Source organism: Notolabrus celidotus, chromosome 7 (genome assembly GCF_009762535.1).
Source record: "Notolabrus celidotus isolate fNotCel1 chromosome 7, fNotCel1.pri, whole genome shotgun sequence".
Lineage (NCBI taxonomy): Eukaryota > Metazoa > Chordata > Actinopteri > Labriformes > Labridae > Notolabrus > Notolabrus celidotus.
Genome location: NC_048278.1, coordinates 12,159,439 through 12,176,334, shown reverse-complemented (window position 1 = coordinate 12,176,334; position 16,896 = coordinate 12,159,439). Strand labels below are relative to the sequence as shown.

At 37.8% G+C, this 16,896-nt stretch overlaps 2 protein-coding genes across 5 annotated transcripts; one reads left to right on the top strand and one right to left on the bottom strand.

The window, feature by feature from the left end:
• Nucleotides 1–2,088: 2,088 nt before the first annotated feature.
• On the bottom strand, nucleotides 2,089–9,867 carry LOC117815974. 3 transcript variants are annotated; one of them, XR_004631886.1, is made up of 12 exons: nucleotides 9,465–9,867; nucleotides 9,289–9,367; nucleotides 8,338–8,688; nucleotides 7,680–7,793; nucleotides 7,458–7,572; nucleotides 6,441–6,550; nucleotides 6,208–6,344; nucleotides 4,498–6,089; nucleotides 4,302–4,403; nucleotides 4,117–4,197; nucleotides 2,629–2,745; nucleotides 2,089–2,370 (listed from the first exon to the last, which is right to left on the bottom strand). XR_004631886.1 is itself a non-coding variant. In XM_034687999.1 (11 exons), exons 1-11 carry the CDS (start codon nucleotides 9,545–9,547, stop codon nucleotides 2,729–2,731), a joined length of 2,781 nt encoding a protein of 926 aa, XP_034543890.1. In that variant the 5' UTR covers nucleotides 9,548–9,867; the 3' UTR covers nucleotides 2,171–2,728. The 3 variants fall into 3 exon arrangements, 2 of the variants coding, with proteins under 2 accessions (XP_034543890.1, XP_034543891.1); XM_034687999.1 differs by having other exon boundaries at nucleotides 2,171–2,745; XM_034688000.1 differs by lacking the exon at nucleotides 4,117–4,197 and having other exon boundaries at nucleotides 2,175–2,745.
• Nucleotides 9,370–16,403, top strand: LOC117815976 (group XIIB secretory phospholipase A2-like protein). 2 transcript variants are annotated; one of them, XM_034688001.1, is made up of 6 exons: nucleotides 9,370–9,438; nucleotides 9,883–9,998; nucleotides 11,934–12,199; nucleotides 13,869–13,957; nucleotides 15,197–15,362; nucleotides 15,867–16,403. In XM_034688001.1, exons 2-6 carry the CDS (start codon nucleotides 9,979–9,981, stop codon nucleotides 15,983–15,985), a joined length of 660 nt encoding a protein of 219 aa, XP_034543892.1. In that variant the 5' UTR covers nucleotides 9,370–9,438; nucleotides 9,883–9,978; the 3' UTR covers nucleotides 15,986–16,403. The 2 variants fall into 2 exon arrangements, with proteins under 2 accessions (XP_034543892.1, XP_034543893.1); XM_034688002.1 differs by lacking the exons at nucleotides 9,370–9,438; nucleotides 9,883–9,998 and adding an exon at nucleotides 10,018–10,092.
• The last annotated feature ends 493 nt before the right edge of the window (nucleotides 16,404–16,896 follow it).

Below are 16,896 nucleotides of genomic sequence, written 5' to 3'. Positions count from 1 at the left end.
GCAATTCATATTAACTTTATTCTTTGGCTCTTTAGCTTTTATTTAAGAGGATAGGACAGTGGATAGACTCGGAAACTGGGAAGAGAGAGTGGGGTTTGACATGGGGAAGGGGCAATGGGCCACAGGTCGGAATCAAAAGTCAGTTTAAGACTTCCAGCGAGAGGTTACCATTTATGAATTACAAAATATTAGTTTGTATTATATGTGAAAAATGTTTAAAAAGTAAAATCTACAGAGGACTACTAATTTCAGTGCCATCAAAACCATTACCCTGACAGCAAATTTTTTTTAAAATACAGAGTGGTTGCAATATTCAATTTATATATATATATATATATATATATATATATATATATATATATATATATAAACTGTATACAGTAGATGCGGAGTAGCATCATGCTAACAGAGCTAACACCGGGCATGAACGCCACATTGTAAGGATTTCACCTGCTGTGGGCGGACAGGATACAGGAGAGCAAGACTGAATTAACTGGTAAAAAAAAAAGCCAGCTCAGTCCTGGACCCTGTGGAGGTGGTGGCTGACAGGAGAATTATGGCCAAGTTTTTTTTTCTATATATATTCTTGTTGAAATTCTTGGACTGCACACTTTTTTTGCTTGTTGCTGTAACTCCATGAATTTCCCGCTGTGGGACGAATAAAGTAGTATTTTATCTTATCTTATTCATATAATCATTTTGCTTATAGAGAGATGATGTATTTCTGTCTGCATGACCTTTTCTTCTCTGTAACCTCTACTCTTACATGTTGAAGCCATTTGGAAGTATTACCACGTTGAAAAATCATGAAATCATGCATGATAAGTGTGTTTTTATTTTTTATTAATAAAATACATGTTTGTTTTCATAGGATATAATATTTATGGTGTTACATTGATAAGTGTTAGTCAAAACTGTATTTCTGTGCAAAAATGAATATGAATAGATATCATGAAAAGGAAATATAGGGTTGAGTTCCTTTTTTGCGCTTTCTTTTTCTTATTAAACCAGCATAAACATACCATGAGCGCTGATATAGAGAACATCTCCACTGGAACTTTTTACTGTGTCATTCTATCTCAGCCAAGTATTATGACGCATATTACATACTGATGCTGGTGTAAGTCCTGATGGTTAGCTGATACCTCTGAATGAAACAACAGATTCTTAATTCACTGGAAAATGACAAATGAAATCATCCATCATTAGTGTATGCTGCTTTTTGAACTTCTGAATAAAAGCAATATTTTACTCCACGTCTTGATGTTCTCCTAAATATCAGTGATTCTCTTCAGCACCTGGGTTGTAAACTTGTGCTTATAACTGAATCACAGCGGTGGTGATATTCAGTTTCAAATAACTCCCTTTCGTGTGATATTGCATAAATAATTATCTATTATTCCCCCATGCAAACAAATAATTATTATTTAGTCCCTCACCACGGAGCTGACCATTGAATCTCCCCGTCTCCAAGGAAAACTAGAAATGTTGTGTCTGAGATTTGTGCTCGAGTATCAGTGATGATATGTTTACTGTCTTTCAGCTATGATTAGTTTGTCATAGCTCAAGGGGGGAGCAACTGTTACAATATAGTTAGCTACGGCCATCTGGAGGGTGGTGTAACAATCTAAGAGGCATGAGAAGTTTCTGATGCACCACAAGAAAAGAAATCGAGTTGAGAGGAACAATTTCAGTTTATCCATGGGGAGGACAGAGTGCAGAGAGACAGGGAGCTGATAATAAAGAAGGGATGCACATGTACGGTGGCCCTGAAGGCCAATAGTGCTAAATATTTCAAAAGGGCAAAATAAATTTCACAGAACACAAACAAATTTCACAAAAAAACCATTTCACAGAACAAAAATAAATGGCAAAAAACAAAAATAAATTATAAAAATGAAGAAATGTTTGTAATATAAATAATAATATAATAATAATGGTAATATAAATAATAATATAATAATAATGATAATAATAATAATAATAATATTTTTTATTTTTGTTCTGTGAAATGTATTTTTGTTCTGTTAAAAATATTTTGTGATCTGTGAAATTAATTTTTGTTATGTGAAATATTTCTTGCGCTTTCGAAATATTCATTACTATTGCCCTTCAGGGCCACCGTACACATGGACAGTGTTTGCTTAATATACTTCAAAATGTAGAGACAAAATTTAGACTGTAGGTTTTATTTAATCATTTTTAATGATACACTCTAATCCAACATGTGGCATTGTTTTTTTTATCTCTGATAGCAGAAAAAAAAAAAAAAGAAATCTAAAAAATTTCAGGTTCAATAGTTATCAACACAAGAATTTACTAATTCCCATGATGAAATCCTAAGCGCAGCCAAACTGTGATGCATGAAGCCTGTAGATTAAGAAAAAGAGATACGTCTTATATTAGTGAGTTACTGTAACTGATCGTGAAGAAAACATTTGATTTTACACCGAAGCTCTCCAAAGTTTGTCCAGAGTGGAAAACGGTGGTGATTAAAGTCTTTAAAATGTCCTTCAGTTGTGTGGCGGCCATGCATCCCATGGATACACTGTTCTCCCTTTGATGTGGGTCTCAGTCTTTGCTCAATGTGATGCTGCATCAGCCTAGTCAATGGCAAGTGGTGCTCACCAGACTTTTTCACCCGAAGCCTTAACTGCAGAGGGGTGACACACCGGCTGCCTCTGAGCAGATGTGAGGAGCATGAACAGAGGGCTGCTGTTCTGTTTCCTCAGAGGTCTCCAGTGTCTGAGGAGCAGATTAAAAACAACGTCAGGAAAACTTTTAGAACAGAAGTGCATGTAGCTAACAAGCATCAAAATTCACTGTAAGAAAATTAAATCCTGTCACTGTTGGTCTGAAGAAAGGTTAAAGGTTACTGCTCAGCTCCAATCTGCACAGATGAAATGTTCAAACCAAGCCAGAAACCTTGGTATAGTCATAGACTCAGAGCTTAATTTCAGCAGCCACATTAAGACAATTACAAAGTCAGCCTATTATCACCTTTAAGAATATATCAAGGATTAAAGGACTTATGTCTCAGCAGGATGCAGAAAAACTCATCCATGCATTTATCTTTAGCAGACTAGACTACTGTAACAGGGTCTTTACAGGACTCCCTAAGAAGCCTGCAGCTCATACAGAATGCTGCTGCTCGAGTCCTAGACTTTAAAATCCTGCTAATGGTTTATAAAACCCTGAATGGTTTAGGCCCAAAATACATTGCTGATCTGCTGCTACTTTATGAACCACCTCGACCTCTGAGGTCATCAGGTACTGGTCTGCTTTCAGTCCCTAGAGTAAGAACGAAACATGGTGAAGCAGCGTTTAGTCATTATGCACCACATATCTGAAACAAACTCCCTGAAAGCTGTAGGTCTGCTCAAACTCTCACCTCTTTTAAATCAAAGATGAAGACTTTTTTATTTGCCACTGCCTTCCTATCATAGCTCATTTTAACTCAATTTAAATACACATTTTAATTTTTAATATATTTCTAATTTTCCTTTTCTTTTCTGTGTTTTATTATATTTTTCATTTTAATTATGTTCTTTTATGTCTGTCTGAATGTTTCCAATGCTTTTAATGTTTTGATATAAAGCACATTGAGTTGCCCTCGTGTATGAAACGCGCTATACAAATAAAGTTGCCTTAGGATGGAGCATAGTGCTGATGATGATTTTGAAGCATGCTGGCCAAAGACGTCTTGGCCAGGTCACTCTTGAAAAAGAGGTTTTAAATCTCAATGAGTCTCTTACCTGGTTAAATAAATAAAGAAAGACTGCAGCTGTGTGATTAACAACATTGTCTGTCAGAGGAGGTAACTAAGAAAAGAGAAGTCATGTAAATATACTTTTTATGTAACTCCAACAGATGATAAAGTGGTCTAAGAAAATGTTTCCGACAGAACAGAAGAAAACGTCTAAATGATGTTGACTGGTTAGATGCCAGCATCTTTTTTTGGGAGGCAAATCAATGAGCAATTTGAGCGGGGCAGCATGAATCTGAGTCGCTCTCAGATCAATATTGAGCAGAGACTCTGGGAGTTACTTTTAGCAAGGAGCAAAAATTTGCACTGCATCTCTCACATGCTCTTCTTTCTCACAATCTTCTGCCTACCTTCAGTTTCCTTTTTCTTCCACCTTTCTGTTTTCCTCTTCTGCTGTTGCTTCTCAAACACTCCCCCATGCTGACTTTGGACTCCATTTGAATTTCGAGAAAGCATTAAAACATATCAATGCTATCTGGATGACCACATTTAGTACAATGACACTCATATAAATGCCATGAACAGGACTAAATACCTGCAGAGACACTGATCTGATCTGAATCCTGCTGATCTCCATCTTGCTGGTAGGGGCTCAAGCGCTGAAACAGTGTCCCCAGAATTGATTTTGCAGCAATTTCTATTGAACCAACAAAAGAAGGCATTATAAATGACAGTTCAAACCAGAATTTCACATTTGTTGTTCTGAAACAGTTTGTGTCGTGTCTCCTTACCTTTACAAGATGAGATTTCAGGCATAGGATGATCAGTTGACTGCTCACTGGGAGAACCAGAAACAGGACTACAGGCTTGATCTTTTTGCTGATATTCACACTCAGTTGAACAGCCTTTATTTCCTTTTTTAGGATCACGAGAGAAATTAGAAGATCTTGGCACTTGACAGATTTCTTGGACTCCAGTTCTGAGAGAGGTCTGTACATTCACCTTGTCATGTCTTTGAGTCTGTAAACTGGCAGCCCCTTGTTTGGAGTCTGAAGAATGAGGAACTACTTCAACTTTCTGGGCTGATTTTTGTGAAATGGAGGGAAGAGCAGCACTAAGAGGAGCAGCAAAAAGGCTGGCGAAGGACCTGACGGGGGCTTTGTCAGTTTTAAGATAATTGTTTTTTAATCCTGCTGACTTTGGAGCAGGACATAAAGACTGAATTAAGCCTCGAGGACAAGAGGTAGCTGTTGAAGACTCTTCTTTAAGCTGAATAGAGTCAGTTATTGGTTTTGCAAAGAGGCTATGAAATGGTGCTTTCAGGGTCTTTTTAAATCCACCTGCCACCTGACCATCTGCCATTTTACTGCTGCAGTCAGCTGTGGTTCCTTTGGGGTGCAGATCACTCTTGTTGGGTTGTTTTGTTGCGAGAGGACCGACATGGTCTGCAGAATCACTTGGCTTGATGGAGGTGGAGACAGTGACTTTACCTTTAAACTTTGTGGAATCTGAAGAGGGACTGAAGGGCTTGAAAGATGACAGGACAGAGAGATGTGACTGCGCGGGATGTTCAGAAGAGGATGATGTCAGACTGAGGGAATTTGAGGAAACAGTTTTGTGCTTATTGGGTCCAAATTGATCACCTCTTTCACTATTAGAGTTAACAGAGCATTTAATATCTGTATGCAGATGCTTGCTTTCTTTGACATCTCCTTTGCTGTTTGATGCAAAAGATTTCCGAGTATGCAACAGCTTGACTTCATGAACAGGTTTAAGGGATTCTTGCATATTCCCAACTTGTCTCTTGTGTTCCCCCAAGGCCACAGTAAGATCAGAGCGCGTGTTTGGAATCAGGTTAGAGTGTGTTTGGAAGGACGGAAGACACTGAAACAATTTTTCCTGGAATTTGTTTCCTTCATTTCCGGTATTTACTGGACAAAATACCTTTGTATGTTGTGCTTCCAAGCTTAGATCAGTGCTTTCCTGACAGACAGTTTTTTGAGGATAGGTCACAGTTTGTGAAGTAGGAGGTGTAGGTGTTTCTGTTGATTTAAAAGACCTGAGAACAGCTTCCACAGAGTAAGGAGCGGGGCTCTTGTTCGAGGCAGAAGCTGGAGTGGGATCAGAGGAACGGAGGGGAACAGGTTCTTGACTTCTTGGAGCCGAGTAGAAACTTAGGAAAGGTTTTGATAGCTGAGGTCCCAGCACTGCTTCAACTGAATAACAAACTGGCTCCTTCTGATCAAGGTTTGCTGACAGAGCCCTGTGAGGCTGGGCAGCATGTGTTGTTACAGATTCCTCTGTGTTTTCACTCAGTTCTTCAGTTTGAGGTAACAAAGATCTCTCTTCAGCACTTATCTCTGCACTTTGATAAAAGTTAGTCCTGAAAGATACAAATTAAAGGTGTAGGTGAATCCAAACAAAGACAAACCTTTGAGCTAAAATTAGACCTAATATTTCAACAGAATCATAGTGATAGGTTTAAGGTTCTATGTCAATACCTTAATGGTTGCGAGAGCACATCAGGTGCTTTCGTTGCGCCTATGCTTTCGGACTCCTCTAAGTTCACTGGCTGCACTGATGACTCTTGTTCCGCTTTCTTTGCAAGTGCAATCTGGTCATTTTCCCGCTTTAGTGCCTGCATGGAAAGTAAAGAACATTGAGTCATTAACACACTGGAATCCATATGAAACATTTTACAACATTTTCATATCTGGACTTTTAACAGACGCACCTGATCCAGCAGATTGTTTGTGAGGTCATTGAGTGGCTCATGGGAAAACTTGCAATTTTCACCTTGAAAACACTTTCCTCTTCTGTGGAAGAACTTGCAAGGGAAGGACTGTGCAGTTCAGTAAAGGAAACATTAGATACTCAACAATCTCAGGACCATCAGCTATCATCCTGTATCACTGTGGAATTACATTATGCACACTTTTTGGTAATTATCTGGTGAAGTCAGCGATTGGGTTCCTTTTCCATGTGGTGTTCACGTCTGCTACATAAACACTGTCAACTCTGAGTCCATTACATTCCCCAGAATAGTGGTTGATCATCTGTTTGAACTAGGTTCAACAGTAGACAATTCTGTTACACAGACTTCACTGTAGCTTACTTCAGCAATACAAGCCCCTGAAAGAAAATTATTTTCTTGTGATTTGCTCACAGTTAACAGGTCTTAAGTTGCCCAAAATAACAACATTGTGGAGCAGCTTTGCAAAATGTAAAAATCAAATATTCATAAGCTTTGTAAGAGAAAAAGAAAAAGAAACTTGTAAAATGCTTGTGTTTGGAAATCTAACGTGATTCAGGAAATCTTGGCTGTTAGGCTTTTGTTACATGTCCTCAAGCAGATTTGTCACTGAAGTTGAAATCTTTGATCTAGAACAGATTGTTGGCTGCTCATTAATGATGATATGTGTTTGTAGAGATGAATCAATCATCCTCAGATTACTGCCAATGGATGCTGGGATGTTCTGCCTGTTTCTCTCTGTTTTTCCTGCATACACCAAAGCCCGCTGTTAAGTGATAAGTCAAAACTACTTTGACAACAAATCTACAAATGTAAACTTTACATGCTTAAAAATCCAGACCCCCAAGTACAGACACTACATTTTCTGCTAATGGAGGAATGATATTCTTTAGTCAGCAGTTCAAGGTTAATAGCAGGACAAAAGTCTGCAGAATTAAATGAGTTTATATCAGGAGGATGTTCATATCGTTGCTTCTCAACTCCACAGCCAAAGGATATTGTGCATGTAGGGGCAGCTCTCTCCTTTCATGCAGGTTCCTTGGACGTAAAATTTGCAAACTTCTTTCACCAGATCATTATAACCCTGAACGTGTTCCAGCTGGCACTCATCACCCTGCGTACAGGAGAGGGTGGAGAGGAAACTGCAGTATGACCCACCATAATTATTGACATATCATTTTTTAAAAATACATTTTAATATCCATAATAAATATGACCTACCTTCACGCACTTTCCCCACAAGAAGTGTTTACAGAGAAAACGATCACCCACTGAGATGACGTTCTGGTCCTTAAACTCCTGTGTCATGAATCTTGTGCGTTTCACTTTTGAGTCCTAAGTGGAGGAGATAACAACAACACTCACAAACAAACCACTAATTATGAGTGACATTTTGCACATTTGCAAATGCATCTTTTTCAGTTTGAAAACATACTTTTTTTTTTTTTTTAATTGACAGCCATTTGTCAATAGAGAAAGTCTGCATTGAATGATATAAGTTACAGCCCTTTGAAGTATACTGGAACTCATTGCTTTGCTCCTTAAATACATCTTTGTTTTTCTTAAATTTAAGGATTGCTGGAGGCATTTTGGTTACAGGGCCAATTCCATGTCTGTTTCATTTGATTGGTTTATGAAAAAGTACTGAAGCATTTATGCTGTTATTTTGACTTCATATGACAGAGGAGGACAACAAATATCAAGAAAGTGTTGGATGAAATGCATAACAAAAATCCTCACAGGCCAGATTACAGAGGCACATTCATATCCGAATCTCGTCTCTGCCACAACACCAATTGACTGCCTTTTTACAAGTCCTTTATTTTACACTGCTGCAACAGAAAAACAATAAAGAATAACAAGTCACATTTATGCTTACCTCATTTTGATTCTTCCTGTACTCTCCATCTTTTCTGAAAGCAGGTCTCCCACCTCTATATGCAGCCCTCCTTCCATCCTCCTGACGATGTTCATTTTTCTGCTGCTCTCTCGTCTTTCTCTGCTGTCCTTGCTGGTATATGTTACGCTCATTTCTGGTTTTGGTATTCTGACCTTTGTGAGCCATGTTATTATTACCAGTCTTATGGCTGTGGTTGTTTAACATTTTGTTGTTGAAGCCAACATTCAGATATTCATGGTAGGTATTCTGGTAGTGTTGGGGTTTGTGATTGTCATCTTTGAAGGATGTGCCATCATAAGTTCCGGTTGTCTGGGTTTGGTAGCATGGCTTCTGTGGAAAGGAAATGTAATCAAATTGCACGTCAATGAAAATAAATGAGCATCAGAAAAAGGATTTTATAAAGTTTGGCATGTAAAGAAATACAAATTTATGGTGCTCATGCAAGTGGCACTATCACAAAAAGATAAACAGACTTAGAGGTAATAAAATGTATAATGCTTTGTTTCAGTCAAAACTCACACAGTTTGACACTGAATCAACTTAAGAATCAATTTGTAGGTTTTAGCTTGCATTACAAAGCGAATCCAGTTACCTTCTCTGCCAGTGTGTGTAGGTATTTCACTTTTATTTTGTGTGTTTCCATTTCCAGTGATTCTAGGTGTGCATTTGTCACGATCTATCAAACTAACACAAAGCTACACATAACACCTTCATGTGGGTATTTAATTTTACAGCTGTTAGATTCGACTGTATTGACATCAGCTGAGTGCATCAGGTATGAACATCATGTAATATCATTCACAAAAATATAACTATTTTTACAGTGTGACAAGTGAGATACATTTTTATCAAGAAGCAAATGAATAGATGACATATTTGATGAAAATGAAGCTTGAAGACAGAATAAATAAACATTTAAGCTTAACTCACCTTTTCATAAGAACCTGTCTGCTTTCCCTTGTTTTTCCTTTTTCTGCCACCGCGCTTTCTGCCATTCCCAGTCTCGTTCCTTTAACACAAAAAGGAGTTGATACTGATTTAGTGGATGGAGAATAAACCTCATCATTCAAATAAATCAAGGTCAGTTGTTGTGGGTCGATAGATACCTATGTGTAAAGCCTGGTTGAACAGGACTCTTAACATCCTCTTCGACAGCAGCCAGTCTCGTGAACAGGTTTGCGAAAGCCATTTTATAATATTTTTTGTTACTATTCTGTTTATCCTTATGGAAAGAAAATAACGGGCATCATAGTACAAGACGTCACCACACCGTCAGTGAGTATTTTACCTCAGGTCAAAACGAAAACCTGGATACTGCCTCTCTCACATAAAACAACAACGGAGCATTATCATTCTACTGGTGTTATCCACGTTTAGTTTATCTACCAATCTCTAAAACCTTTCTGTCTGGGTTACTACTATCTGACTCACATGGCTCTGCTTACTGCACTCTCTCGTTCCCTTCTAGTTCCGTGTTTGAGACAGACGTCACAGCTCCTTCTTCTTCTTATGTCATTTTAATAGCAGTGTCCAGACAAGCTTAAAGGAGCATTACCGCCATCTACTGGACTGGACAACCGTTGACTGCCTCGACCGTGTGTGTCTGCCTGGTGTCTGCCTATGGTGTCTGCAGAGCAGAGGTTAGAATTGCGGTCTGGAATCTGCAGCTTCCGGGTCTCCCTCTGCCAAGCAATAGCAATTCAAATTTTATTTATAAAGCACATTTCCTTACACGTAAGCTCAATGTGCTTTACATGGAGAATTAAAAAAAAAAAAAAATTCCCCCCAAAAATAAATAGAATAAATATAAAACAATAGATACAATGTGCTTTACATGGAGAATAAAAAAAAAATCCCCCAAAATAAATAGAATAAATATAAAACAATAGATATACCCAACATGCATCAGACATAGCAATCAAACAAACAGCAATTGTTGCTGCACATGTTTTCAGTCACAACAGTCATTATATCCTTCATAGGCTTGACAAAATAAATGTGTTTGAGCATAGGTTTTGAGTCTTTTAAAAAAATTGAAACAGTTATTATGGACCTTATGTCGGAAGGCAGTTTGTTCCAAAAAGATGGACCACAGTAACTAAAGGCCCCTTCACCGTACTTGACTGATTGATTTGACTCTGGGTACATTTAAAAGACTTCCACCTGCTGACCTAAGGATCCTGGTCGTGTTATACACTGTGAGCAAGTCAGAGATGTACTGGGGAGCTGATCCATTGAGTGCTTCATGGACTAATAATATGATTTTGAAATGGATTCTGTATTGAACGTGGAGCAAGTGAAGTGTTTTGAGAACCGGGGTGATATGGTCATATTTTCTTGAAAAGACTGGTGTCAGTTCAAGAAGTCACAGACAAGATCTGTCTGGACACTAAGTGTCAAATATGGTGTACTTCTATGGGTATTCATACAACCTCGTCAATCACTACGGGCATAGATTTAATAGAAGTATTAAACAGTGTTTGGTTCACCAAATCAACAACCTTAGAAAAGGAAATATCTGAGACAATTTTATAAAAAATCTGGGATTTTTGTGGGGGGACAATCCTCACTAGTCAACTTGAATTAAGACAAAAAAAGTATTTTATTATTTTCTGTTGAGAGGATGTTTAACTAGACTTTACTTTGATAAAAAATGCTGCCATATTCTTAATATCTGTGTTCTAAGAAACATTTTGTCTAATGACTTGTCTAATGAAAATGATTTGGCTCTTTTTAGATTTGCACTAGTGCATCATTTACTATGGACTTTATGTTTTTATCTGCCAGGGGCTTTTGGCCCACTAAGAGATATCAGGATGAGCCCGGCTTTACTGACACATGGCAACCACCTAGTGGTACAGGTTTGTTTGAATAGGAGTATTTGGTAACATTTCAAGACTTGAAAAAGCAGAGGTGGTCTTTCGTACCGTTCATTAAGAATTATAGAATGAAACAGACAAGAAAAGCCTTAAATATACAGTTTTTAAAAATGAACTGAACTATTTTGAGGTTACATGAAACAATGTTAAACCTCATCAGTCAGGTCAAATGTACTCAGTATATATAACTCATACACCATGACATAGTACTTACTGCCTTTGATAGCTTTTATGAACAGAATAATTCAGTATGAAATGATTACCACATGTTGGAGGTGTGATTGATTGTCTTGTATTCAGAGAGCTTGTGTCTGACCTTATCGATATGTAAACCTACTAGAGAAGTTGGGCAGCATTAAACAGAGGTGATGCTCTCTCTAATTTGATCTATTCAGTGTGTTACACTCTTTACTAGCCTCAACAAAGGTTAACTCTTAAATTAATAGGATTAAAATCTTCTTGAATCTCCTGGGCTGAATGTTAAACAAGCATGCTCTCCCTTTAATCAGTGAGAATGATAAAAGCTAATACATTTCAGAAAGCTGAGATAGAAGCTGTACTTTGTTCCTCCACATATGAGGCAGTCCCTGCCTCTGGCTCAAAGTCCAGGTCACGCAGACACTTTCAGTATTGCCTCAGTGTGTGTGTGTCTGTGCTTCTCCTCTGTCTCTAAACTCTATCTGTGTCTATACTTAGAAACAAGATGACCCGTTGGGCCTTTCTTGCTCCCCTTCTGCTCCTTCTGAGCTTCTTTATCATCAGTGCGGTCACTCAGGACGCCGAGGACCCAGCAGCACCAACACCAGCCCCGGCCTCTGATGGCACACAGGCAGAGGACCAGGATGAGGAGTGGGGTATTCACAACCTGAGAGGAGGCTTTGAGTCAGTCAGTGGCTACTTTGACTCCATGCTGGAGTTCATGGGTGGACGTGATGGAGTGTGCCAATACCGCTGTCGATATGGTAAGTCTAGTTGATAGTTAGAATCAGACTATAAACTACATAAACCAGTGATGTGTAACACTGAAAAACCTTTTTTGAAATGCATTTCCAAATGCATTTCCAAAAAAAATTCAGAAATGCATTTCAATTGCATCACAGTTTCCCTTTAACACTGGTAAAATACCCTTAACACTGCTAAATTATTTTACTGCTAAATCAATCCATCAATATTTGTTTGTAGCGGTAGTGCTAAATCAATCAAATGTTATCTCAAGACACTTCACAAAAAGAGTAGTGGGGTATACTATGAAGCCAGATTTGCGGTTAGAGGCCGTATACGGTTGTATTTACAGAGATCCTACCTTATTCCACTTCCCTTTGACAGGTAGTAATGTCTAGCAGAACAAGATTCATGTTAAACAGACCTCTCCTGAGACTGAGTTTGGCTTAGAGGGAGAGAATCATATTAATAGAGACAAACCAACACTGCAACAACAACAACAACAACAGATAAACAGATTTATGGTGACAATGTCTGTAACAATGGTAAATAAGCAGACAAGTAATTATAATATAAGTACAACTGATATTGTAGCCGATGTGAGGTCGACTGGTCCAGTAATAACATTTCCAACTTTAATGCTAATACTGTAAATAAAACTGATAATAACTGCTCTCATCCCATACAGCAGTGTCCTCATTTATGTTATTTATTGCAAAAGATCTTGACTCTGGAAAGAAAACCTTTTTGTATGCAGGTTATTCAAAATATGAATGCCTTTTAGAATTCAGCCTCATCTGTTATTTACAGCCAGACTTATATGGTATTTCCTTGAACCAATACAATAATACAGAAAAACGTTACTATGATGGCATGTTTAGAGGTTTTGAGCAGGAATGACAACAAACAAATACTCTATGTGAGTTATATTCTGATTTTGCACCAATGTGACTTTTCAAAGATTCACAGAAAGCTACTTTTTTAACAGAGGAAAGAAGGGAGATGACTTGAGGCACACATATCTAGCTGTAGATATTCAGCCTGATGAAATTATGACTGTGATTGACTTTGATTCGTATTTTCAGTTTTACTTATTTTATATTTTTTAATGTATTGCAATCTTGTATCTTGTAATGTGCTTGTATATCAGGCTGCTGACAGTGTTGCTGCCTGTCTGGACCAGGACAGTTTTAAAAATAAATTTTTAATCTCAACAACGTTTCGTAATCTACCACAAAGGCTCATCTCTTGCACTTAAGTACGCAAGCTGGAAATGTAATTGAGAGTATTAATTATACTTTTATAAAACACAATAATTCAAAGTGGTTGTACTCTTGAAATTCCAGTTATGGCGCAAAATGCCTTCACAAAATCAAAAACAAGAACGCTCTGATACCAAACATACCGCAGGATTTACTTCTTCTCAGACTTATCATCTTTGTTATCATGCGGAAGAGGGACTGAACACGGACTGTGACCCTGGCATGATAGCAGAGGTTTCCTGTGGTGACTGGGGAATGTGTCATGTATCATTCCCAGTGGATATGATTGTGATAAGTGACCTTTGTTTCTCTGCGTGAAAACATGAATTTAAACCCACAGGTATGTCAGACAGAGCCCTGCACAGGAACACAGGCCTGTCTGTTGTCAAACATACAATCTGACATGTCACTTTTCTTCTCCTTTCAGGTAAAGATCCTGTTCCTCGTCCTGACTTCCAGATGCCAGAGCCTAATGGTTGTAGCTCCTACTTCTTTGGCCTCCCTGTTCCAGAAGGGGTATGTTTCATTAGGATTTAATTAACTCTTAAATTGAATCTATATTTAGATTAGACAGCTAAGTCTGAGTCTGAGTGTTAATGACTGAGGTGATCTAATACCATTCACACTGACCCAGTACATGACTGTATGCACCTTTACTCATTTAGCATGAAAAGAGATATGGCATGTTTCACGTGTAGTTGAAATCTCACGTTGCCCAGTGAATGTGCGATTACTATGTATGGAGATAAGCATTGTGTTTTATTGCTGCATCTTAAAGGGAATTCACAAAGGAGAAAATTGGTTATCTTAACATTTGCCTGGAATCAAAGGCAAGAAAATTACTATCTTTGGCAACTGATTACGAATATCAACAATTTTGTATAACAGCGAAAATTCCTATTTTTAGTCAACTCCTTGTAAAAATAAGTGTTCATGAAATTTTGGTCATTCAGCACAGTCCAAGAATTCCCTTCATAATGTTTGATTTGTTGTGTGAGCAATCGCATCACCAATTGTCCAGACTGTTTTCTTATCTAATGTCGAACTATATGTATAATGTATATGATAATCTTTAACAGCAAAGAGCTTTTATGGAAGTGGGTGATAAGGCGTTCATATCATGGAAGCAAATCAAATTCTCCATGCTTTTCCTGAGGAAAGATAGACTGAGTGAAAGAAAGATTGTCTTTTGTTTTGCATTTTAAGACTCAAAATGAAATATCCAAATTAAGTTTGATTTTCCAGCACTAATGCCAGGTTTAAGAAAAATTATATCAGTAAAGAAGGATTTCAAATAAGATTATTACTTTATGACACACTTTTGAAGTTATTTAGGAAAATATTGATATGCACTCCTGCTATTTCTTTCTATTCCAAGCTAAATACTCTTTGGTAGTTTGCGAAACATTCAAGCTTATGTTTATGATCTTCCGAAGAGATAGTCAGTGTCAGTGGAGATATGGTTATTACCACAGTCATTAAATTGCTGTATTCATCTCTGTAAAGCCTCAGCTATAAGTAAAACAGGGTTGATTGTAAACTAACAAGACATGGTGTTCTTTTAAATCACTTATTCCAGTATTTCTTCTAATTTTAGTTCTTGACTATAATTTTTGTGAGGGTAAGGTTAAATAAAATAAGAACAAGTTTTTGGCCCTAAATGTCTTAGAAAGTCCCCCAAAACTGCGTTTTGTTACCACTTTGTTTGTGAACCCCCACCAACATGAACACTGATCATATTTTGTTGTCCACCAGATGGACATGGGCATCCCTGCCATGACCAAGTGTTGCAATCAGCTGGATATGTGTTACGACACCTGTGGCTCCAACAAGTACCGCTGCGACTCCAAGTTCCGCTGGTGCCTCCACAGCATCTGCTCCGACCTCAAGAAGAGTCTTGGCTTTGTGTCAAAAGTAGAAGGTTGGTAATCTTTTTACCTTTATTTCATCCAGGGCAGGGTTACTGAACCTGTTCCTATTTTCAGCACTATTTAAACTAGATTCAACTTTTGATATTTTAAAAGTAGGATCCGTTGACTGTATAAAAAGATGGACGGCATAACAGTTACCCTAAAGTGAAGTCCAGTGATGTCATACACTGTTTTTTAAAAGCAGGTGAAACTGGGAAACGTATTGCAAGTTTAGTGATTCAACTCATCTATAGCCTGCTTCTCTACCAAATTTAAATCTTATGTATGATGATAATGTATAAATAAATCCCACTTTTAAAGATTTATTTTTTCTAAAAAATTTAGGTATGGATCAAAAAACCATTGAGAATGAGTCAACTGCAATGTTAAAGTGTCAGTTACTAATAGTTCAATATAAAAGGAAGGGAGGCTGAGTAAATGTCAAATTATCTGTCAGCCCTATCTTCTATCTTTTTGACTAACGCTCTTGTTTCTCTGTCACTTCCTGTCCTCAGCGTGTGAAACAGTAGCAGACACCTTGTTCAACACTGTGTGGACTCTGGGCTGCAGACCCTACATGAACAGCCAGAGATCAGCATGCTACTGTCAAGGAGAGGAGAAGGATGAACTTTAGATAAACACACAAAAAAACAATCCTATTTATAACAGTTTGACCTAGGGCAATGTATTCGATGCTGGTGCTGTGAGTTGTGATGTTGCAGACCCTGCTGTGTGATGACTGGAGTAATTTATTTGGAAGTTCTCCTGGTTTTGTTCAAGAACTTTGTTTGACTTTAAAATACAATTTGGATGTTGTCAAAAGTTTGACTGCAAAACTGTTTTTTTTTTTTAGTTTCCAGATGTACTTTAGTGCTTTCTGCAGTCTCAGCACCAATATAGATAGTTATGGAAATTGATTTAATAAAAAGAAAATGTCTGAGTTGTCACTTTTGCATCACAGTGAATAGATGATACCCTGTGTTTCAGAGTTTGTGCTATCAAGTCTCATCTGGTTAAGTATGCTTTATAATTTAGTAAAGTTATTGAAAGGAGTCGTATCAGGCTTTTTTTCATATTTAAAAACAAATATCAAGTTAACATGTTGAATGTCAGTACTCAACTTATGCAGTTTTAAATTGCAAAATGTCGTTAAATGAGGTTATGTTGTGGATGTGGATCCTTTTACAACACTTGACTTTTTCAATCTCAGTTTTTCCAAAGTAAATATGTCAGTTTTTATCCATTAACTCTTTTTGAGTTTTACTTAGACCTCTTTTGCTGACTCTACAAGGCTAACATGTTTAACAACCTCATTGCAGTAATTTAAAGTTTAATCAAAAGACAACCGTACTGGGGCGCTGGTGGCCTAGCACTCTAAGCGCCCCACATACAGAGGCTATAGTCCTCGTCGCAGAGGTCGCCAGCTGGACCCCTGGCCACGGCAATCTCCTGCATGTCTTCCCCCACTTCTACTCCCCACATTTCCTGTCTCTTTTCAGCTGTCCTATCGAATAAAGGCAAAAAAAGGCAAAAAAAGATATATAT